We start from the raw sequence: 24,224 nt of genomic DNA, 5'->3' as shown, positions 1-24,224 counted from the left end.
GGGTTTTTTTTTTTTTTTTTTTTTTTTTTAAAAACTTCAGAACAGGATCCCAGTGGTCCTCAAAGACCAGTTCCAGCTGCACCCTCAGGCCATGGTCTCCCAATCGGACAACTGTAGTAAGTCTCTTTGCTATATGCATCCTATATACTCCTGTGACAGCCAAACCTTCATAGAGGAGGCTGGATTTCAGCCTAAGGCTGGGGGTGAGGGGTGTTCTACCATAAGTCCTTACAATTTTCACTGTCCATTCACTATTCCTCAACCTAAAGGCGATAGCTACATTTTTTTTTTAATGTTTTATTTATTTCTGACAGAGAAAGAGAGAGACAGTGTGAGCAGGGGAGGGTCAGAGAGAGAGGGAGACACAGAATCTGAAACAGGCTCCAGGCTCTGAACTAGCTGTCAGCACAGAGCCTGACGCGGGGCTTAAACCCACAAACCGTGAGATCATGACCTGAGCTGAAGTTGTACGCTTACCCGACTGAGCCACCCCGGCACCCCATTAGTTGCTTTTTTATACCTGCTACTTCTGGACCCTGTATAGCATGGTTGGCAAACTTTTTAAAGGCCAGAGAGTAAATATTTTAGGCTTTGTGGGCCACAGTCTCGATCACAATTCAACTCTGCTATTACGGCATGAAAGATACAGGTAAATACAGAAATGAATGAGTATCACTGGGTTCCAATAAAACTTTACAAAAATTGGCAATAGGCCAGATTTAGAATGCAAGCCAAATCCTGCCTTAGAATCCTTTTTTACCGTATGTAGTAATTAACCACCTTTTACTAATTAATGATTCTTTAAATTTCCCTGTTCAAATAACTACTATATTTTCTCTCTCCTGACTTGGCCCCTGATGGCCTAATCTGCCTTGCAATTGGACATGTGGTCATTTCCTCAACTGCATGCCATATTATTGCTCTAGATATTCTACTCTATATCCTGTCATAAGCCTCAATTACATAAATGTCCATGTGGAAAATTCACAGCATCTTCAACACCAAAACTGTACCCTAGGAGAATCTTAACTACAATATCACAGTCTGATCACAATCTCCTTTGCCTCCAGTCCTCACACATTCATTTCGACTAAATTCATTCTTTGAGCTCGGAGCCTTCTCCTCTGCTTCTTCTACCAGGCAGCTAAGCATTTTCAAAAAGAATCTCACAACTATACAGATTCAACATCCCCAATTCAACAGGAAACTGTATGCCACTTAACATTTCTTTTACTTGTTCTCAGTCAGTTCTCTTTCTCATTTTTCTTAGAATATGAAGCCAAACAATTATTCCTTGGCTCAAAACCTTAACTGTTCCCGTAACTTCATTTTAGTAAAATAAATTAACATCTTATCTCTAGAAAATTATAGCCAGAATGAATAAAAACTTCTGCAACTTTACCTCCCCTGACTTCCCCCTAAAACCTAAATTAAAACATATATCCACACAAAGACTTATATGTGGGTGTTTATAGCAGCATTATTCATAATAACTAAAAACTGTAAACTGTTCAAAATGTCCATTATTTGGTGACCAGATAAACAAAATATGGTATGTCCATACAGTGGAAGTATTCAGCAATAAAAAAAGGAAGTATGGATACATATCACAACTTAATACTACAACATGGACAGGGCTTAAAAACGGTATGGTATGTGAAAAAAAATCAGATATAAAAGATTACATAGGGTATGATTCCATTTACATGAAATCTCCATTAAAGGCAAAGATACCAAGACAGGTGCTAGATCAGGCATTATTTGGGGGGTGGACTGGGAATGAGGAATGACTACAAAGTAGCACATGGAAACCTTTGGGAGCGATGAAAATGGTCTAAAGAACTGGATTGTGGAGATAATTATACAACTCTATGCATTTACTAAAAGGAATCCTTGGGGCGCCTGGGTGGCTCACTCAGTTGGGCATCCAACTTCGGCTCAGGTCATGATCTCACGCTTTGTGGGTTCGAGCCCCGCGTCGGGCTCTGTGCTGACAAGGTAGCTCAGAGCCTGGAGCCTGCTTCAGATTCTGTGTCTCCCTCTCTCTCTAACCCTCCCCTACTCACGCTGTCTCTCTCTCTCTCAGAAATAAATAAAAACATTAAAAAAAAAAAAAGCAATTCTTGAATTGTATATATTCAGTGGGTATATTTTATGATATATAAATTATACCACAATAAAGCTGTAAAAAATTATGGGGAATAAATGACAGTCACTATGTTTTTTTAGTCATTATTTTGGATAAGATGATCCTAAAGACATCTGCAGTAAGACATTTATTTGAATATAGACCTTAAAGAATTGAAGGTTAAGCCATGCAAATATCTGAGAGAAGAGGATTAAAAGTAAACAGAACAAAAAGCACAAGGGTCCCAGCTAGGGAGAATACCTACAGATCCACCAGAACAAAGAAGGAAAATGTTAGCAAGCCAGATCAGAGAGGTAGTGGGGGTCAAAATACATAGGGCCCTGAAGCCACAATTAGGGATCTGAATTTTACTGAGATAGTAAACAGGATTTTGAAAAAGGGAGTACCATAATTTAAAAAATGTTTATTCTAATTAAAAAAATGTTTCTAACATTTTTATTTATTATTGAGGAAGAGAGACACAAAACATGAACAGGGCAGGGACAGAGAGAAGGGGAGACAGAGAATCCAAAGCAGGCTTTAGGTTCTGCTCTGTCAGCAAAGAGCCCAACACGGGGCTAGAACTCATGAACCATGAGATCATGACATGAGTCAAAGTTGAACATTCACCACTGAGCCACCCTGGTGCCCCAGGGGTGGCATAATTTAGTATCTTTTAAGAGTTTATAAATTTTATTAATGTTTTCAAAGAGCTATCTTTTGGCTTTTTCTCTTTTACATCTGCTTTCTGTGCTTATTTTCATTTTTTTAAAAGAAATTTTGTTTTGTAATAATTTTACAGTTACAGAAAAGTTACAAAAATAGTACAGATAGTTCCTCTAGAACATTAAAGGAATCTGGGTTAAGTAACATGTTATATATGACAAACTAAGACATTAACACTGATATATTGCTATTAACTGAACTGTAAGTTAGTCAGACTGAATCAGTTTTTCCATTAATATCCTTTTCTTCTTCCAGGATACAATCCAGGATACTGTCTACACTTAGTGACTTATTTTTAAAATATCATTTTGATTGCCTATGGAAGAAAGACTTAGAAGGACAAGGGTAGAAGCTAAGAGACCTGTAAGGAACTATCGTTGACCTGAGAACAACACAGGTTTGAACTGCTTGAGTCCACTTATACGTGGATTTTTCACAGCACTAATACTATATGTTTTCTCCTCCTTATGATTTTCTTAACATTTCTTTTTCGCTAGCTCACTTTAGTGTAAGAATAAAGTATACATACAATAAAAATAACATACAAAACGTGTTAACTGACTATGTATGTTATCAGCAAGGCTTCCAGCCAAGGGTAGGCTATTAGCAGTTGAATTTGGGGGGAGTAAAAAGTTATACACAGCAGGTGCCTGGCTGGCTCAGTTGGCAGAAGACGTGATTCTTGATCTCAAGACTGTGAATTCAAGCCCAATGTTGGGCCTAGAGCTTACTTAAAAATAAACAGAGAGACATAAATGTTATACACAGATTTTCGACTGCACGGCGGGGTCAGACCCCCTAACCCCCATGTTGTTCAAGGGTATACTGTGTTGTAACTATTGTAATTGACGAGACCTGTAGCTTTGGTAGTGATAAAGAGTGGTCACATTCTGAATGTATTTTTAAGGTAGAGCTCACATGAATTAGCTAGATTGTGGGATATAAAAGATCATTTTCTTGAGAAATCAAATACGACTTCAAGGTTTGGCCCTTAGCAATGAGAAGGATAGAGCTGTTATTTACCAAAAAGAGGAATACTCATAAAGAGATATCAAGGGTAGTATAAAAAATTCAGTTTCATATATCTTAAGTTTGAGATGTTAATGAATTAGACATTCATATGAAAATGTCAAGTAAAAGATATTTGAATCTGAAGTTCAGGGGAGAGGTTAGTCAGCTGTCCATATACGTAGGGTATTTAAAGACATGAGATTAAGTGAGATCATCTAGAATGTGAATATGAAGGAAAAGAAGAGACTAGAACTGAGCCCTGTGGCATTCTGGTGTTTAGAGGTCAGAAAAATAAAGAGACCATAAGCAGAAAGCCACAAGTGAGAGCGAGAATAGAGCAGACACTGGAAGTCAGAGAACCACAAATGTGATATACCAAGAGGTCATGGCAAGTGTTCAAGAGGAAGAAACAGGGGCACCTGGGTGGCTCAGTTGGTTAAGCGTCCAACTTTGGCTCAGGTCATGATCTCGCAGTTCATGGGTTTGAGCCCCACGCTGGGGTCTGTGCTGACAGGAAGCTCAGAGCCTGGAGCCTGTTTCAGATTCTGTGTCTCCCTCTCTCTGCCCCTCCCCCACTCATGCTCTGTCTCTGTCTCAAAAGTAAATAAACTATAATTTTTTAAAAAAGAGGAAGAAATAGTCAACTCTATTAAACACTATAGAAACACTGAGAAAATAAAGACAAAGAACTTATTACTGAAACCATGATTATGAAGTCCTTGATGATCTTAGGTGCACTTTCAGGGAAGTGCTGAGAATGAAAGCCTGACTGGAGTCGGTTCATAAAAGAATGGAAAGAGAGGAAGTGGAAGCAGCAAAAACAGATAAACTTTTAGGAGTTTTGCTATAAGAAGAATAAAGAAATGGAGTGGTTGCTACAGGGGAATATGGACTTTTTGTTTTAAGGTGGAAGATATACCCAGGGCTGTCCTTGAACTCTTATTTTCTCAGTGATCTCCTCCACTCTTATGGCTGCAAAATACCAATTATATTCTTATGATTCCCAAGTTTACTACCTCCAGGCTAGCACTCCTCCATTAAATTCCAGATTTATATCCAACTGCCTACTCAACATTGCTATTAAGGTGACAAACATAAAGTCCAAATTTAAGTTCCACATCTTCCATCCAAATCTGTTCCTCTCACAGTTTCTCCCTCTCCACCCTTTCCTCCCCCTTCCCACCATCTATGGCTAGCAAAACATCTTCCTAATTGATTTGTTTCCATTCTCGCCCCCCTCCCTCACTCTATTCCAGTTAGAAAGACAGACATATCAGGCACACTCCTCTCCTAGACAACCAGATAGCTTCTTTCACTCCTCTAGTTCTTTACTCAAATTCACTCTCTTAAATGAGGTCTCCCCTGAATATAAATGTTGAAATTGCAACATTATCCTCATTTATTTTTCTCTATAGTGCTCACCACCTGATGTAGCATATATTTTGCTAGTTTAATTGTCATCTCATCCAACTAGAGTGTTAACTAAGATTTGGGATTAAAGTTTCTTTTGTTTACTACCATAGCCTCAGCACCTACAACAGTGCCTCATGATGAGATATTCTGCAAATACTTACTGAATAAATGAATGTTTATATGCTGACACGAATATAACAGTAGCTAGAAATCTGAGAGTAATCCTATACTATTTCTTCTCTTGCATCTCATTACCTACCAAAATCTTACCAATGTTATTTCCTAAGCATTGTTAATCAGTTCTCTCCTTTTTGCCCTCATCACACTAATTATCTTTCACTTGGACTACTATAAAAAACCTTCCTAAGTAGTCTCTCTAAAACCAATCCTGCCAGAACTAAATCTAATTTCCACAGTATGGCCAGAGTAATCTAAGAGCTCAGGACGAATAAACAAGTCACTCACCCTATCCCACCCCTTACCCTAAGCTAAAAAGGGCTAGAGCAGGGGTCAGCAAACCTTTTCTGTAAAGTCACAAATAATAAACAGCTCAGGCTTTGCAGGATATATAGTATCTGTCCCAACTACTCACCTCTACTATTACAGCACAAACACAATCATAGAAAATATGTAAATGAATGGGTGTGGCTGCATTCCAAAAATTTTTTATTTACAAAAATAGAAAGTAGACCGGATATGGACCTTTAAGCTAGAACATAGAGTAAAACTCTTTAACATAGATAAGGTGGTATGTCTGGGTATCTCCAACATTATCTCCCAAACTCCACTTCATACTCTACATACCCTATTACAGAAGAGCTTATACTTCCACATATGTATCACACCTATGTGCTTTTGTTCACAAGTCCTTCTCAACAATCTTCTAGCTAACCCATACTGTTGACTTGCCTCAGGCAATCTCCCTTCTTAGAGGCTTTCCTTAAAGTCTCAAATTGGAAAAAGTACCATTCTTTGATCTCCCAAAGAACCTAATGCATATCTCTATACTACATTGAAATTTTGTTTAAATCTGTCACTAGTTTTAAGTTCCTGGTAGGTGGGAACTAGGTCATTCATTTTCCTAACTCCAGCATCTAGAATATACTAAATATTCAGTTCTTTTTAAATTGAACTGAAGGGTACTATTAGTAAGAAAGTTGAAGTGAAGGTGAAGTGCTGACTCAAGCAATATTGAAAATTTTTGTTAACAAGTTGGGTCAGAAAACAAGTCATCAAACATCAAGGATACTGTTTAAATCGTCCTTCTAAAATATTTCATACAATATCACACTAATAGTTAAGATAGAACAGAAATAAGAATCCTTAAGTCATCATGCCAAAAGGTGAATTAAGACTTACTTCAATTTGCAGAGCCAGTTCCACTTGGTTGTGGTAAGAATTTAAAAGTTCATCAACAGGGTATCTGAAATAAAGAACAGTACTGTGGTTGAAGGATATTATATACAAAAATGATTGTTTTATTCACCAGTATAATGGTATTCACATCCAAAAGCAAAGTTTGAAAACCTGGAATTAATGTTTTAGATGCCACACCTTGTCATGACTTCTTTATAAGGTTTTTCTATTTGATGCAAATGTTTGTTTAAATCCACCGGTGTTTTATCATCTTCTGCCTAAAAAAACACATATATACATATGTTTATCAAAAAAAAATTCATTCCTTGTTATTTTTTTCCCCAAAGTTTTTATTTATTTATTTTTGAGAGAGAAGGAGTGTGTGTAGGCAGAGAAGAGGCAGAGAAAGAGGGGGACGGACATCTGAAACGGGCTCTGACAGCAGAGAGCACAATGTGGAGCTCAAATTCATGAACCATGAGATCATGACCTGAGCTTAAGGCAGACACAACCTACTGAGCCAACCAGGTGCTCCTCTTTGGTCTTTCTATTACCAAATTAAATATGGTAAAATGTATGATAAATTTTTGAAACTGCAGTGATTTTTTAGAACCTGTTAAAATATTATCAGAAGTGGGGGCACCTGGCGGCTCAGTCGTGTAAGCATCCGACTTTGGCTTAGGTCATGATCTCACAGTTCGTGGGTTCGAGCCCCGTGTCAGGCTCTGTGCTGACAGCTAGCTCAGAACCCTGGAGCCTATTTCGGATTCTGTGTCTCCTTCTCTCTCTGACCCTCCTCTGCTCACGCTGTCTCTCTCTCTCAAATAAATTAAAAAAAAAAAAACATTAAAAAATTTTAAGATATTATCAGAAGTAAATACTATTTATAACCAAATCAAGGAAACAAGCACATCAATATTCTGAAAATTTTGTTTTATGAATAAAAAACATAAATGCTTTTAAGTCTAGTTTTCGATATATAGGCAGCTCCCAAAGTAAAAACTACTTCTGTTCTATACAGTAAGAATAGAAAGCTTTAAAACAAAGCAAAACACTTGTAAAGATGTTTGACAGCCAAATGAAGGTGGGGTAGGATTAGATGGGCAACAGATCATCTGAATTTCTGCATTATTTTTTCTAATGATAATCAAATTTATCCCCACCTTATCCCCAATAATTAAGGTACCAGTCTCTTCTAACATAAATCTTTACTATGCAAATATTCTCAAGAACATTATTCCTTAAGAAACTGAAAAGAGAAATTACTAATGATTGCTAAAATACACTGAATTTTATGAAACAGACTTTATTTCCCTTGGTTGAAAAATCAAGCACAGGATCAAAACCTAAGAAAATAAAGAGAAAGTAAAAAAGACTGATATTTTTCTATCCAAAGTTCTACCAAATGAAGAGTAATTCTCTTTAAAGATTAAAATTCATCCAACGTTCATATAGTAATACAACAGACTAATTTCCTGCATTCTAATTTGCTTTAACTTCAAAAGAAAGTGCTGTATTTTTAAAAGAGAAGTAGTTTTCATTTGATAAAAAATAATGTATTTTTCTCAGTTTGATGCAAAGGTCAATGTAGATCTTTTCTTCCCTCAAACCGTATTTAGTATTCAAAATCTTTCCTCCTTTCCCATTTTCCTTTGACCCTAATGTTTTCATTCTTGTGTAAAACCATTACAAATCAACTTTTATTTTCTTCCACTTTGATTTTCAAATATGCCTCCAGCTTGAAGTAGTGGGCTACCTAAGACTCCATGATTGAAAAGCTACCCCCATTTGTTGAAAACCCTTGTGGATAAAATCAGTTCATCATTCCAATCCATTCACCAGTCCAACCCAGACATCTTAGAGAATGTACCAACTGCAAAGTGGCTAATTAGCAGAATTATTCAGAGTCAACCAAATGCAATTCAGTTATAAGCTACATACTTACTGTTCGGGCCAGATTTTGGCACATTGCACTGAAGGTCAAAAGTTGTAGTTTAATCTCTGTGTCCCATTTTCGGCAGTTCTGAATATGTTCATGACTTCCAAGGCAATGATTACTATTAAAAAATATTAATTATTCGTCAATGTTATTCTCAAACTAGAAATTACAGAGGTGAGAGTAAAATATAACTTGTATCTGCCTCAGAAATGGAAGAGAATGGTAAAATGTAGAGATAGTTTTTAACCAAGTGTAAGCATTTAAATAAAAGAATAATTCTACATGGGAAGAGTCACAGTAAAGAAGAAAGATGAAGATAAAAAAGAAAATAAGAAAAATAGGGACAGGGCATTTTTAGTAGCCTAAAATAATTAAATCTGTAAAATAACTGTATATGCTAAATTACCTGGTTCAAAAAAAGATTCATACAATAATTATTTCAAGCCAACTAAAAGGAAGTCACAGCTGACCACTGTGTGAAAAGCAATGGTGCATGCTACAGAAGGAAAATGGAGTCTATAATTACGTGACTATTGACTCTTAGCAGAAACTAAAAAACCATTAAATTCACTTATCAAAGAATTATCTCCCATTCCCCCCCCCCCACTTAAGACTATAAGTTTAAGAGCAATACCATGTCTTAATTATCTCTGAAATCCCTACACAGTCTTAGACACAACTTAAGACAAGGTATATCTCAGTATAAGTTCATGGATCCAATCAATTCAGTAAGACTCCATATATTTTTGGACTACAAATTTAACTTGAAAATTTCTAATTTTAACCCCTTAAAAGTGAAATTTCCAAAAATGCTGTTCAGTAGGTAAGTGAATAAACTTACTTTTGCAGCACTTCCTCTTGACCACAAACTTTCAGAATGTAGCTGCCAACATCTACTTGATTCAAGTCATCATGTACCCAGCAAAGGGCTTGCATTATAATGATTTCTACAGTAGAACTCACTGTAAAAGAGGTATCACTTTCATTTTGCTCATTTAACAGTATACACTTTTTCAGAATGTATTTCTTATCATCTAAGAGATCACTACACAACAGAAATATAATATAGGTCATATTTAGAATTAAAATTTTTCTACTAGCCACGTTGAAAAATGTAAAACAGGTGAAGATAATTTCAACATGTTTTATTTAACCTAATAAATTCAAAATATCATTTCAACATAAAGCCAATATTTTAAAATTACTAATGAGACATCTTATTTCTTTTCAAATTGGTTCTTTGAAATCCACTGTGTATTTTACACTTCCAGCATATCTTACTCTATATTAGCCAGATTTCAAGTGCTCAACAGTCATATGGGGCTAGGGGTTACGGTATTAGAGAGGACAGATCTAAAACTAAGAAAGCCACCTTCCTATTACAGACTCCTCCAAAAAGGATGACATTTAGCAGTATCTAGCAAACAATGACTTAAACCAAATCACAAGGGAAAAAAAAAATCACCATTTTAATTAAATATTTGATATTTGCCTAATAAATTTTCTAATGAAGAATAAAAATACAGCAAGTAGTAAGTATTCTTTATCATTCTTGACAAGAGCTGGATACTAAGACTATAACACATTAAAAAATTAAAGTAACCTTTTTTTTTTTTTTTACAAATAGTTTATTGTCAAATTAGTTTCTACATAACACTCAGTGCTCATCCCCACAAGTGCCCTCCTCCATGCCCATCCCTCCTCCCCCCCACATCCATCAGTCCTCAGTTTTTGTCAGCATTCAAGAGTCTCTCATGGTTTGCCTCTCTCCCTTTCCCCCACCATTTCCCCCCTTCTTCTCCCCCTTGTTCCTCCGTCAAGTTCCTCCTAATCCTCCTATACGTGCAAACATATGGTATTTGTCCTTCTCTGCCTGACTTATTTCGCTCAGCATAACACCCTCAAGGTCCATCCATGTTGCTACACATGGCCAGATTTCATTGTTTCTCATTGCCATGTAGTATTCTGTGGTATAGATAAACCACATCTTGATCCATTCACCTGTTGATGGACATAAAGTAACCTTTTAAAGTAACCTATTTCTGGGGCACCTGGGTGGCTCAGTTGATGAAGTGCCTGACTCTTGATTTTGGCTCAGGTCATGATCTCACAGTTTATGAGATCAAGACCCACGTGGGGCTCTGTGCTTTCAGCTTGGGATTCTCTCACTCTCTCTCTCTCTCTCTGTCTCTCCCCAGCTCTCTCTAAATGCAGAAATAAACAAACATAAATAATAAAGTAACCTATTTCTATACTTAGATCTCCTATGTTCAATTTAGAAGACAGTTATTAAGTTCAAACTTCATGAAAATCAACAGCTTGGCAGAGAAAACCATAAAATATCTAATAATGGCTACATTTCTGAACAGCCAAATGTATGTTAACATTATTAGAATACACTTCTACCATAATATGGTTAGGTTTCTTAACATAGATGTATATTATAAATGTGCACATTTATAAAGAACCAAACTAGAGGCATTTGAGACATTTTCTCAAAACGTAATCATATCTGGAGACATCAAGTCAAAATGTGATACAAATTAAAACAATTTGCTATCAATGTTTACTATTTTCAGTCAAGGGACCTACTGACGTTTTTTTCCCTTCAATTTTCATATTAATTCTTATAGGATATGGATTTAAACAATTCCCCATGCCAAAATTTAAAGTATGTTTTATAAAAACAACTCCTCCTTTAGAAACTAAAAGAATTATTGTTATAGTTGGCTAACATTTTTGTTTCAGATTTCTATTTTTGCAAAGGGGCTTGAAAAGTACAAAGCTACAAAGAAAGTATCCAAATATTGGACATATTCCTAATCATAACCATTATTTTAAAAAAATGGCATCATTTTGTAAGTCAAAGTGCTATAGAAATATAGGACCTATTCTACTACTGGAATCCCATTAAAGCAATATACATCATGAGAAGCAATAAATTATGACAGAAAAAGTTCCTGCAGACTTTAGGATACATTTCTAGAAAGGATATCCACATCAAATCTGGAAGAGAGAGTTAGAACCAAAGGAGAATTATCCTCTCTTAGAGGAGGTTAACAAGATAACTGGAATTTCAATTTCACTGACAGCTCTTTATAAACAAGTATTCTTGCCATAATATGGGGGAAATAAAAGGAATTGGACCCTAATAAGTCTTTCAATCTCATGCTTTGGGACCTTGGCCACCAGCCACCAATTAACCAAAGTTACTCAGCATTTTTCAGAGAAATATGCAGTAATAGAAGTACTAAAGGTAAACTTTTTCCCACTAATCAGAAAACTGCAAATATATGTCAATTTTTTGAAAAGGGTAACTAGTGAATGTTAAAAAGTGTATCTACTGATAACAGGGTCAAGAATGATTCAAACTAACATTTTCTCCCTAATCAGAGCAAAAAACAAGATGGCTGGGGAACTACAAACTTACCATCACATGTAAAAGTAACTGGTAGTTGAAATCCTTCAATTTCAATGGAGACCTTTACGCTAGCATTTTCTCCACATATGTTTCTTTGTATTGTAACTGGACTTAACAAATAGCCTGGATTTGTGCAGTGATTGGTATATGGAAAGTTGGCCTTCAATCTGTTCACAAGAAAGAAATTAAATTACTATTTTTAAAGCTGCATTTGAGAGACCTAAACGAAAGCTTTGCATGCCTACAGCCATTCAACTCTGTGTCTTTATTCAGTTCTAGAGCAGCTCATGAGAACTGTAATGAATGGACCCCAGTCAAACTCTAAATACTAGCATTTGCCTTTTAGATAAAAGGAATTCAAGAAAAGAGATTAAGTACTGCCAGGATATCTTCGGTAACATTAATCAACATTAACCAAGCACACACTGGATACATGCATGTTCTGCTTCAATTAAAAAAAAAAATTTTTTTAATGTTTTATTTATTTCTGAGACAGACAGACAGAGAGAGAGAGACAGCGTGAGCAGGGGAGGGTCAAAGAGAGAGGGAGACACAGAATCTGAAACAGGCTCCAGGCTCTGAGCTGGCAGTCAGCCCAGAGCCTGACACGGGGCTCAAACCCAAGAACCGTGAGATCATGCTGTGAGCCGAAGTCGGACACTTAACCGATTAAGCCACCCAGGCGGCCCTGCTTCAGTTTTTTTTTTTTTAATATACAGTATAATTACACAAAATGGTTTGTTTTTAATGAATCCACTAAGAATATAGGTAATGAAGCCTTCAACCAAAATTGCTAGAGATATAAAAAGTTTTTTGTCTTTTAAAAATCTTTTTCAGGAGCCTAAGTGTCCATCAACANGATGGATGTGGGGGGGAGGAGGGATGGGCATGGAGGAGGACACTTGTGGGGATGAGCACTGAGTGTTATGTGGAAACTAATTTGACAATAAACTATTTGTAAAAAAATAAATAAATAAAATAAAAATCTTTTTCAGAGCACCTGAGTGCCTCAGTCGGTTAAATGTTCAATTCTTTTTTTTTTTTTTTAATGTTTGTTTATTTTTGAGAGAGACAAAGATAGAGTGCAAGCAGTGAAGGGCAGAGAAAGACGGAGGCAGAGAATCCAAAGCAGGCTCCAGACTCTGAGCTGTTGGCACAGAGCCCAATGCAGGGATTGAACTCACAAGTTGTGAGATCATGACCTGAGCCAAAGTCAGATGCTCAACCAAATGAGCCACCAGCTGCCCCTAAGCGTCCAACTCATGATTTTAGCTCAGGTCATGAACTCACAGTTCATGAGACTATGCCCTGTGTATGGCTCCGCAATGACAGCATGGCACCCACTTGGGATTCTCTCTCTCTTTCTTTCTCTGCCTCTCTCCTGTTCATACTCTTTCTCAAAATAAATAAATAAACTTTAAAAAATTTAAAAATCACTTTAAGGCTTTTTTCATATATATATATATTTTTTTTTTTGGTTGTTAGACAACAATAAAAAAAATAATTGGTTGTTACAGTGCTATGAGACTTTTATTCTCTCAAAATGATCTCTAGAACTTAGGGAATGACAAGAATTGCCTGTGAAGGTATTCACAGGAACAACATAGCTTAAATTGAAATAAATTAATATGATTACAGAGTATATAGTTTTTCTCCAGACAGCACCTCTGTTATCAGAAGACAAAGGAGAATTTGATGCCTTTTTAAAATCTGTAGCCTTCCTCTGACTTTTTTTCTGGAGGTTAGAAGTCAAGATACAATTGTCTGCTTTTCATAGGAATATAAATGGAATGAAGGCTGGAAGTATTGTATATTTATTTCCGTAGAGATTAAAATAATCAAGTCATAGGAATAGAATAGTTTGGAATAGAATAGTTTGAGATGCAAAAAGAAAAGGTTCACGGGAGGCAGCAAGTATAACTGTGCACTTGAGTTTAAATCCTGATTTTAATTACTAACTAGGTGTGTGACCATAGACAAGTTATTGAATCTCCTTGTTGCTTCCATCTTCTGCTTCTACAAAATGAGGATACTACCACTACTAACTTTGTAGGGTTATTGTGAGAATTATGTGAATTATTAGTTTATAAAGCACTCAAAGCAGTGCCTAGTAACAGAAGTGCTATAAGCATCTTGTCAAATAAATAAGTGTATTAAAAAAGTCTGTGTTCTGCACTGTGACCCTAAAAGGGCCACAGATGATCCAAAATTAAAAAGAAATCTAAGTTTTAAAAAGCAATATAAACAATACACTTAAATTGATATTGGAAATGCACCTTTAGATGTCAACACAGTATCTTTAGATATGTGCTTGTTGCCAAGCTTACCCATCCACAATACAATGTGAAGACCTTCATAGGATCTTGTCTAAGATTCTTGTTTCTCATTGACTAAGTATTCTCTTGTTTTCTACAGTATAAAATAGATACTCTCAGCAAATCATGTAATTAACTAATATATGAAATATTAGAGAATTTTGTCTATTTCCAAGCAAGACTTCAATTTTCAGAAATCCTTAAGCATGATGAAAGGACAATCAGAAATTCCTGATAATAGCTCAGAAAACAAGAATTTATTAGACAAAATTTCTAGTGAGAAAAGTTGCATTCAATGAACTTACTTCGTAGCTGAAGGGGAACCCTTCGTTTCCTTTCTTTAAAATAAGTCTTTTGGATACATGCACCCCAATGTTTATAGCAGCATTATCTATAATAGCACAATTACGGAAACAGCCCAACTGTCCATGGACTGATGAATGGATAAAGAAGAGGTGGTATACAAATACAATGGAATATTACTCAACCATAAAAAAGAATGGAATCTTGCCATCTGCAACAACATGGATGAAGCTAGAGAGTATTATGCTAAGCAAAATAAGTCAGAGAAAGACCATATGAGTCTACTAATGTGGAATTTAAGAAACAAATGAGCAAAAGAGAGAGAGAGGCAAACCACGAAAAAGATTCTTAACTATAGAGAACAAATTAATGGTTACCAGAGGAGAGGTGGGTGAGGCAATGTGTTAAAAAGATGATTCTGATTAAGATGGCAAATAAATAATAACACTTGCTGTGATGAGCACCAGCTGATATATGGAGGTGCTGAATCACTATATTTATAAACCTGAAACTAATATTACACTGTATGTTAACTGGAATTTAAACAAAAACTTAAAAAAAAAAAAGGAGTCCTTTTTTTTTACACAGCAAGAACAGAATATCACAGATTTGTACATGTAAAATTGGTTAAAATATTAAATTTCATTTGCATATGTTTTATCACAATAAAAAAAATTTTTAATGAGTTCTATCTCTAGTTGACAGTATGGAAGACAGTCCAGAAAAAAAACGGCAATTTTTCATTTAAATTTATTTTTTTGAGAGAGAGAAAAAGAGAAGGAGCAGGGGAAGGGCAGATAAGATGGGAAGAGAGAGGGTCCAAACAGGGCTCTCTGTTGACAGCAGCAAGCCGCATGCAGGGCTCGAACTCACAATCATGACCTGAGCCAAAGTCAGATGCTTGACCAACTGAGTCACCCAGGCGTCTCAGTAATTTGTTCTTCTATAAAAATGACATTCTTCTATTCTTTTTTTAAAAATTTTTTTACTGTTTATTTTTGAAACAGAGAGAGACAGAGCATGAGTGGGGGAGGGGCAGAGAGAGAGGGAGACAGAATCTGAAACAGGCTCCAGGCTCTGAGCTGCCTGCAAAGAACACGATGTGGGCTTGAACCTACAAACTGCAAGATCATGACCTGAGCCAGAGTCGGACGCCTAACTGACTGAGTCACCCAGGCGCCCCAACATTCCTCTATTCTTACGGTTTTGTTTGCTTTATCAAAACTGGGGAAAAACTAAGATGGTAATAGATTCCTTAAAGTTAGGGATTTTTTTGTTGTTTGTAACTACACTTTTAAACATACAAAAGCAAATTAATAAATTGACAACTGCTCAATAAATTATTCACTTTTAATGTAAGAGACCACATAAGTATTTTTATGGACACTCTAAACCATATATCATAGCTTGATATTCTTGAGTAATTACCTATAATGATTATTATTCTTTTTTTTTTTATTTCTAGGAGAGAGAGAGAGACAGCGTGAGCAGGGGAGGGTCAGAGAGAGAGGGAGTCACAGAGTCTGAAACAGGGTCCAGGTTCTGAGCTGGCAGTCAGCACAGAGCCCGATGCGGGGCTCGAACTCACAAACCGCGAGATCATGACCTAAGTGAAAGTCGGACGCTTAACTGACTAAGCCACCCAGGCGCCCCTAAATGATTATTTTTTTAAGCTCTAATTTTCATTTTCTGTAAGATTTCCATTTCCCAATCACCACCAAAGAAATGCCTTTGTTTGCTTGTTTAATGTGGCTCTACGGTTCAGGAAATTTAAATCCTTTAGGGTTTATTTTCTTACCGTGTGCCCAATCAAGTTGATGTTAGGTACAGAGACAAATTGTGTAAAATCAGGACAGGAAGGGACAAAAATGAAGGTTTTAAAAGGCAAAAATAAAAAACAGGGCTTTTAATGGAATAGACACTACTTTAAGGGTATCTGGGTGGCTCAGTTAGTTAAGCATCAGACTCCTGATTTCAGCTCAGCTCATGATCTCAGAGTTCAGGAGTTTGAGCCCCACACTGGGTTCTGCTCTGACAGCACTGAGACTACTCTGCCCTTCCCTTGCTTACACTCTCTCAAAATAAATAAATAAACTTAAAAAAAAAAAAAAGGAATAGATGCTACTTTATAGGAAAGGAAAATAAGCATTGTTTAGAATAAAATTAAGTAAATGTAGAGGTGAAATCCTTGAAAATATACAGGGAATCCTTGGTATCGAGACACTATCGTAGGATATAAATACTAGATCTGAAATATATAGGAAAAAAAGGAGCCAGCAGGCTACTTAGAATTAAAAGTGATAAAGTGTAGTTTCTCATCCTATCATGCTAGGAAACCACAAATGAAGTGGCAAAACTTTGGTATCTAACGTTCCTCTAAGAACTTTCTCTAGAACTATATAACTAGCAGATACAGCAGCTTTGTCAATGATGATAGGTGGGAAAAGGAAAGAAAACAGGAAATAAAAACTAGAAAAATGCAGTAATAATGAAATGTGCTGAATCACAGGATTGTGATACTTTAAAAGAGATTTTTCTTAAATGTTTATTTTGAGAGAGAGAGTGCGTGAGCAGGGGAAGGGCAGAGAGAGAGGAAGAGGAGAACATCCCAAGCAGACCCCGAGCTGCCAGTGCAGAGTTCCTGTGGCGCTTGATCTCATGAACCCCTGAAATCATGACCTGAGCTGAAATCAAGAGTTGGACACTTCACTGACAGAGCCACCCAGTCACTCCTAAAAGAGATTTTTTTTTGAGAGAGAGAGAGAGAGAGAGAGAGGGAGGGAGGGAGAGTGGGAGCAGAGGGAGGGGCAGAGAGAGAGAGAGACAGATTCCAAAGCAGGCTCCAAGCTCTGAACCATCAGCACAAAGCTCAACACATTGGGGTTCAAACTCACAAACCACGAGATCATGACCCGAGCTGAAGTCGGACATTCAATCAACTGAGCCACCCAGGTTCCCTAAGAAAGATTCTTAATATGACTAGTCCAACTCGCTAATTTCACAGAAGAAAAAAAGGCTCAAAACTGGCAATGTATCAGGGTCTATTACACAAATAATCTTAACTGTAAACAAAGATCATCCTGACAAATCTTTCACAGCTGAGTTAAATGATTAAATGAGTCATTTTAGATTTCAAAAAAAAGGAGTTTGCTATCCAAGAGCATAAATACTTGTTGAAAAATTCCAGTGCACATATAGGAGGATTAGGAGGAGCTTATCGGAGGCCCACGGGGGAGAAGAAGGGGGGAATTAGTGGGGAAGAGGGAGAGAGGCAAAACATGAGAGACTCTTGAATACTGAGAACAAACTGATGGGGCGGGGGGGAGATGGGCATGGAGGAGGGCACTTGTGGGGATGAGCACTGGGTGTTATATGGAAACCAACTTGACAATAAACTATTTGTAAAAAAAAAAAAATAAATAAGTAGAACAATACTATCTTGTTAGATTGCTGTGAAGGAATAAGTGATGATATACAGTACTGGGCACCTAGTAGTCCTTCAGTAAATATATTCAATATTGGTCATATATATTCAATAAATATTTCCTTCCTTGTTACTGCCTTAAAAAAAATTAAAAAAAATAAAAATTCCAGTGTAATAAAGGCAATAATAAAAAAAAAAAAAAGAAAAAAAAATCATTAATTTCTTCAAGGAACATCTCCTGACCCCACTCCCCAAAGTCACAGGGGAAGAGAAGAGGAACCTAGAACATGGCTTCAAAAACACCTCTGCTTCTGGGTGTCTGGGTGGCTTAGTGAGTTGAGCGTCTGACTCTTGATCTCAGCTCAGGTAATGATCTCATTGTTCATGAGTTTGAGCCTCACATCGGGTCCTGCACTGGCAGTACGGAGTCTGAATGGGATTCTCTCACTTCCTCTATCTGTCCNGGGGAGGGGAGGGGAGGGGAGGGAGGGAGGAAGGAAGGAAAGGAACAAACAAACAAAGACAGACAGACCTCTGCTTCTGGAGCATCTGGGTGGCTCTAGTCAGTTGAGTGTCTGACTCTTGACCCAGGGTCATGGGATTGAGCCCTGCATTAGGATCTGCACTGAGAGAGAAGCCTGTTTAAGATTATCTTGCTCACTCCCTCTGCCTCTCTCCCCAACTCTAGTGCGCGCGTGCTCTCTCTCTCTAAACAGAAAACAAAAACAAAACCTCTTCTTCTCTGAAATACTTGCTGTAATAACACACTTACTAATGGAAATAAAATTACCAAAAAAAGTCATTNGAGTGCGCATGCATGCACACATGTGTGTCTATAAACAAAAATAATCAGTTTAGCTTAGTAGCAGAATCTGTGTAAATAACTCTTAAGATTTAAATGGGGGAAAGTTAGATCTCAGCCTAATTTCTCAACCTAGCTTAAATGTAACAGTAACTCAAAAACAGTCCAAAAGAAAGCATATACGACTTGCTTGGGAGAAAACTAAAGGAACTAGATAAACACATAACAGATTACTTCCGAATGATTAAGGTAAAAGATTATTTCCAAATTATTAACCACACACATATGGTATAATGACATGAAGGCATAGGTAATTTCTAATACATGTAATTTGCATACTGAGTCACTTAAATGTCTATTTTAAATACCTGCTGAGAAAAATGATTTTAAAAATCCAATTGAGAGTAACCTTTGCAGGGAAGAAAAAGTGACTGTACTGATATTTTCCTTCTTCTTTTTTTCCCCCCTAAGGTATTCTAAAGAAAAATAGTGCTGGTTAAAAGGTAACAAAGATAAAATTCTAATAAAATATTGCCAATAGTCTAGAAAATCTAGTTAATAAGTCCCTTAAACATTAAAATGATGTATATACTCAAGAATGACCTGGGAAACCCAAACTTTATTTTGCTTAAAGCAGACCACACTGGGGAAAATACTGAATTCAGAGTAAATCTCTAAGTGATCTACTTTCCTTTCTTTTGATAACAGATCTCAACCCCTTGGCCACAATGTTTGTTGTTCCACTCTCTCCTTCGTGGGAGTTTTCTATCTGGTGCTGGCTGACAGGACTCCCTTACCTCTCTGATATCAAGACATTTAGAATATGAAGGCGAAACTATCAGTGACTATATTCCCTGCCTTCAAAACTCCATCTGCAGTAGAAGAAAATGAAGCCAACATCCATGGAGGAAGGGCAGGAAGAAGGAAAGAATGAAAATGGAAAAGGAGAGTCCAAAGGGAGGAAGTTATCAATTAATGTGTGTGTATTCCTAGTTTTTAAGTTTATTTATTTTGAGAGAGAGATAGAGCAAGTGGGGGAGAGGCAGAGAGAGAGGAAGAGAGAGAATCCCAAGCAGGCTCCCACATTGCCAGTGAAGAGCATGATGCAGAGCTCAAACCCATAAACCATGAGATCATGACCGGAACCAAAACCAAGAGTTGGACACTCAACAAACTAAGACACCCAGAGGCCCCAGTACACAACCTTTATTTGATTTAAGCTAGTTTAAGATGGGTTTCTAGTACTCACAACAGAAGTCCTAATACAGTGATACAATGGAAAACAAATAAACCAAATCAGAGGCAAAGGAGACCTGACTCTGCTACCGGCTGAGTCAATTTTGGTAGGTAACTTCTCTGAGACTATTTCCTCATCTATAACAAGTATTGGACATATTTAAGATTAAAAGAATATTTTAGAAATGCATTTTTGGGGGCACCTAGGTGGCTCAGTCGGTTAAGTATCCGACTTTACTCAGACCTTGATCTCTTGGTTGGTGAGTTTTAGCCAACAGGCTCTGTGCTGACAGCTCAGAGCCCGGAGCCGCCTTCGGATTCTGTGTCCCCCTCTCTCTTTGCCTCTCCCCTGCTCGTGCACACACACGTGCACACACACTCTCTCTAAATAAACATTAAAAAAATGCATTTTTCTAACCTTCAGGAATATACTTGCCCCCCTTTTCTTGACAGTTAAAATAGCATCTCTTAAACAGGAAGAGCACTATTCTGAATGTTAGAAAGTTTTCAGCATATTAAGTCTCCCTAAAACAAAAACATGCATTTTCTGAGTGTATTGAAGCTTATATATGTTTAAGTCATATTTTCACTGGTTAATAGAATATCAGAAGTCCTCCATCTAACTTCAGTTTCTTCTTCTAAATACTTACAAACCTAGCAGCTAAGGATACAGGTTCAACTGTAGTAGTGTTAATGTGCCAATTAGTTATCCTGAAATTTCAGCCAAGGGAGAAGATAATTAAAAATTTTTAAATTTTAGAATGATTAGTACTAAGTTATTTTCAAGTTAACTTTTTAAAAGCAAGTATTTAACTTTAAAAAATCTTTAATTGGGGCGCCTGGGTGGCTCAGTCAGTTGAGAGTCCGACTTCAGCTCAGATCATAATCTCGCAGTTTGTGGGTTCAAGCCCCGTGTCAGACTCTGTGCTGACAGCTCAGAACCTGGAGCCTGTTTCTGATTCTGTCTCTCTCTCTGCACCTCCACTTCTCATGCTCTGTCTCTATCTCAAAAACAAATAAACAGTAAAAAAAATAAAATAAAATAAAATAAATAAAAAATCTTTCATTTATAAAGAAAAATTCCTTACTTTGTAATGGATTCACAAAAAGCAGCTACTTCTTCATTCTGTACTTCAATTTCTTGTAGAAGAGAAATTCCAGTTGACAAACTAGTGGTCCCACTTGTGTCTTTCTGTAATCAAAAAAAAATTTTTATTTCAAAAATAAAAGATCCTCAAATGTTAAAAAGCACCACAGCATAAACACATTTTTACAAAAGTGTATACAAAGACATGAAGGGAAAAATAAATTGTATCAGTAACAAAGTTTTCGATTATGGACTTCTATCTTTGTAAAAGTAATAACAGATAAGGGGCACCTGGGTGGCTCAGTTAGTTAAGCATCCGTCTTCGGCTCTGGTCATGATCTCACGGTTCCTGGGTTTGAGCGCTGTGTCGGGCTCTGTGCTGACAACTAGCTCAGAGCCTGGAGCCTGTTTTGAATTCTGTGTCTCCCTCCCTCTCAGAAATAAATAAAAACATTTTAAAAATTAAAAAAAAAAAACTAATAGCAGATAAGCCTTGAAGTTCATTGGTTTTACTTGCTCAAAAGTAGATATAGGCTGTACTTTGTAATGGACAGTAAGAACAGAATGCTAAAGATATTTCCAATCAAAATCTTCCTTAAATGAAGGCTTCAGCAAGTTATGAGCTAAATTATTTAAAGGACTACCCTCTGGGTTTTTTTTTTTTTTTTTTTAATTTCTAGGAGAGAGAGAGAGACAGCGTGAGCAGGGGAGGGTCAGAGAGAGAGGGAGTCACAGACTGAAACAGGCTCCAGGCTCTGAGCTGGCAGTCAGCACAGAGCCCGACGCGGGGCTCGAACCCACGAACCCCGAGATCATGACCTAAGCGAAAGTCGGACGATAACCAACTAAGCTACCCAGGCGCCCCAACTACCCTCTGTTTTAAAAAAGTGAAGAGATCAAGCCCATTTGGGACTCCTCTAGTAACCAGTAATTCCATATACTCAATTGTGGCCCCAAATTCCAAGAGAGCAGCTGGTTCTTTATGTAAGAGAATGAGTTTTAAGAGTTAGCAGGCATTTTCCACGTTAGTAAATTTATGCAAACATCATGACAGTCCTTCAAAAGTTAAGTTTATGTCTGACCAAACTTTGTGTACAATATTTTAATGAGATAAATTCACCACCCAAGCACAGCTAAACAGCATTCCCTTTAAAATTAAATTGAAATCGATTAAAATAAAATTGGAACATTTTCAATTCAAAATTAGTAAATGAAAATACAGTATATACATTTCAAGAACTGTAATAGAGTTCAATGACCATGGCAAGATCTTGTCAGAAAAATTACTGAAAATTTAGGGTAACAATTTCTTTATGAATTTCCTTCTTTTACAATGTGTCAGAGCCCTTTCCGCTAGACTGTGCATTGCACATTTAAGGGAAAATAAAACAAAACAACCCTCGAGTTCTAGAAAATCACAACTAAAAATAACACAGCTCATGGGAAAAACAGAGTTAAGGCAAACTATTCAAAAATCAGTGTAACTTTGTAATCTAAGCCTTAACTAACAGAACAAGTCCTTATCGAAATATCTGCACTTTAGATCTCCACTTGAATTTGCACCTAGCATTATGGTCTTCAATCCTTTGAAGTCTGAAACCCTGGAACTCCTGCCTCTTCATTTGTGGTATGAATCTTTTTTTTTTTAAGTTTATTTTTATTTATTTTGCGAGAAATAGAGAGAGCAAAAGAGGGAGGGGCAAAGAGAGAAGGAAACAATACCAACCAGGCTCCACGCTCTGTCAGCACAAAGCCCAGCCTGATGCAGGGCTCGAACTCATGAACTGTGAGATCATGACCTGAGCTGAAATCAAGAGTTGAATGCTTAACCGACTGAGCTCCCAAGGTGCCCCTGTGATAGGGATTCTTCAGGGTATTTGCTTCTATTCAAGACCAATATAATCTAGGATGTAGACATTTTCAGGTAGATTCATAATGCAAAGAGTGAGTTCTCAGTTTCTCTGTCTGCAGTTATAGCTTCACCAGAGAGTTTCACACTTGTGGAATATGAAACTGTTCTTGAAGCCATTCCTTCAACCACCAGTTTCACTGAAAGATAACACTTCTGCAGGATTTTCAGTTTTTTCCTTAATATTTTCTCTTATTACTAAGACTCTAATTGTGAGAAAGTTTGTTATAAAATGTTAACATGTTGGAAAAGATTATGTTTGAACTAATGTCACCTCTCCACTTTACCATCAAACTCATAGTTGCCAATTACATAATCTGTGTTACAGAAGCAAGCACTCTAATAAACCAATTAGTTTGAATCATTTATTCCTATAAAACACAAGCTGAACTATCCTGCCTCTGAACCTGTTTTCAGTCTTCAATGCCTTCCTCCTAATATGCCCTCAAAACCCAAGTCAAAATCTATTGTTTTCTTAAGGCCCAACAAAATGCTACTTTATCTAGCATGAAATAATTTCCCCCTCCTATCAATTCTAAGTATTTGGTCTGGACCAACCACCATATCATCACATCCTGTTTGATATTTGTCCTAATGTGAAAAGAAAGCCCTTTGAAGACAAAAATCTAATTTTACTGAATGTTATAGTTTTAAATAACTTTATCCACTTCAGAAGGCACTCAACCACTGGTTCAATTTGGGAAAGGAAGAGTTTTTGTTTGTTTGTTGTTTTATTTTTTTTTTTATTTTTTTTAAATTTTTATTTATCTCTAGGAGAGAGAGAGAGACAGCGTGAGCAGGGGAGGGTCAGAGAGAGAGAGAATCACAGACTCTGAAACAGGCTCCAGGCTCTGAGCTGGCAGTCAGCACAGAGCCCGACGCGGGGCTCGAACCCACGAACGCGAGATCATGACCCAAGCGAAAGTCGGACGCTCAACCGACTAAGCCACCCAGGCGCCCCATGTTTGTTGTTTTAAAGTATAGTTTTGGTTTTGTAAGAAGAGTTCTGTGGATGGATGGTGGTGATGGTTGTACAACAAAATGTGAATGTATTTAATACCACTGACCTGTACACTTACAAACGTTTAAGATGGTATTTTAGTTAAATATATTTTACTAAACAACAAAAAAATCTATCAATTACTGAGCATTTA

General features: G+C 36.9%; 1 protein-coding gene across 2 annotated transcripts in view; it reads right to left on the bottom strand.

Moving 5' to 3' along the window:
• The window catches only part of PIK3C2A (phosphatidylinositol-4-phosphate 3-kinase catalytic subunit type 2 alpha), a 111,570-nt gene that overhangs the window by 41,977 nt on the left and 45,369 nt on the right, over positions 1-24,224 (bottom strand). For both annotated transcript variants that reach the window (XM_077761132.1, XM_077761133.1), the window contains exons 3-8: positions 21,163-21,266; positions 12,004-12,161; positions 9,415-9,535; positions 8,580-8,691; positions 6,833-6,912; positions 6,638-6,701 (exon numbers count right to left, since the gene is read on the bottom strand). In XM_077761132.1, coding sequence (XP_077617258.1) covers positions 6,638-6,701; positions 6,833-6,912; positions 8,580-8,691; positions 9,415-9,535; positions 12,004-12,161; positions 21,163-21,266 — 639 coding nt within the window. The remainder of the gene's footprint in view (positions 1-6,637; positions 6,702-6,832; positions 6,913-8,579; positions 8,692-9,414; positions 9,536-12,003; positions 12,162-21,162; positions 21,267-24,224) is intronic.

The sequence above is a fragment of the Crocuta crocuta genome, unplaced genomic scaffold, assembly GCF_008692635.1.
Source record: "Crocuta crocuta isolate KB4526 unplaced genomic scaffold, BGI_CrCroc_1.0 scaffold233, whole genome shotgun sequence".
NCBI classification, from domain to species: domain Eukaryota; kingdom Metazoa; phylum Chordata; class Mammalia; order Carnivora; family Hyaenidae; genus Crocuta; species Crocuta crocuta.
Note: the sequence above shows the minus strand (reverse complement) of the source record. Positions and strands in the feature narration are given on the sequence as shown.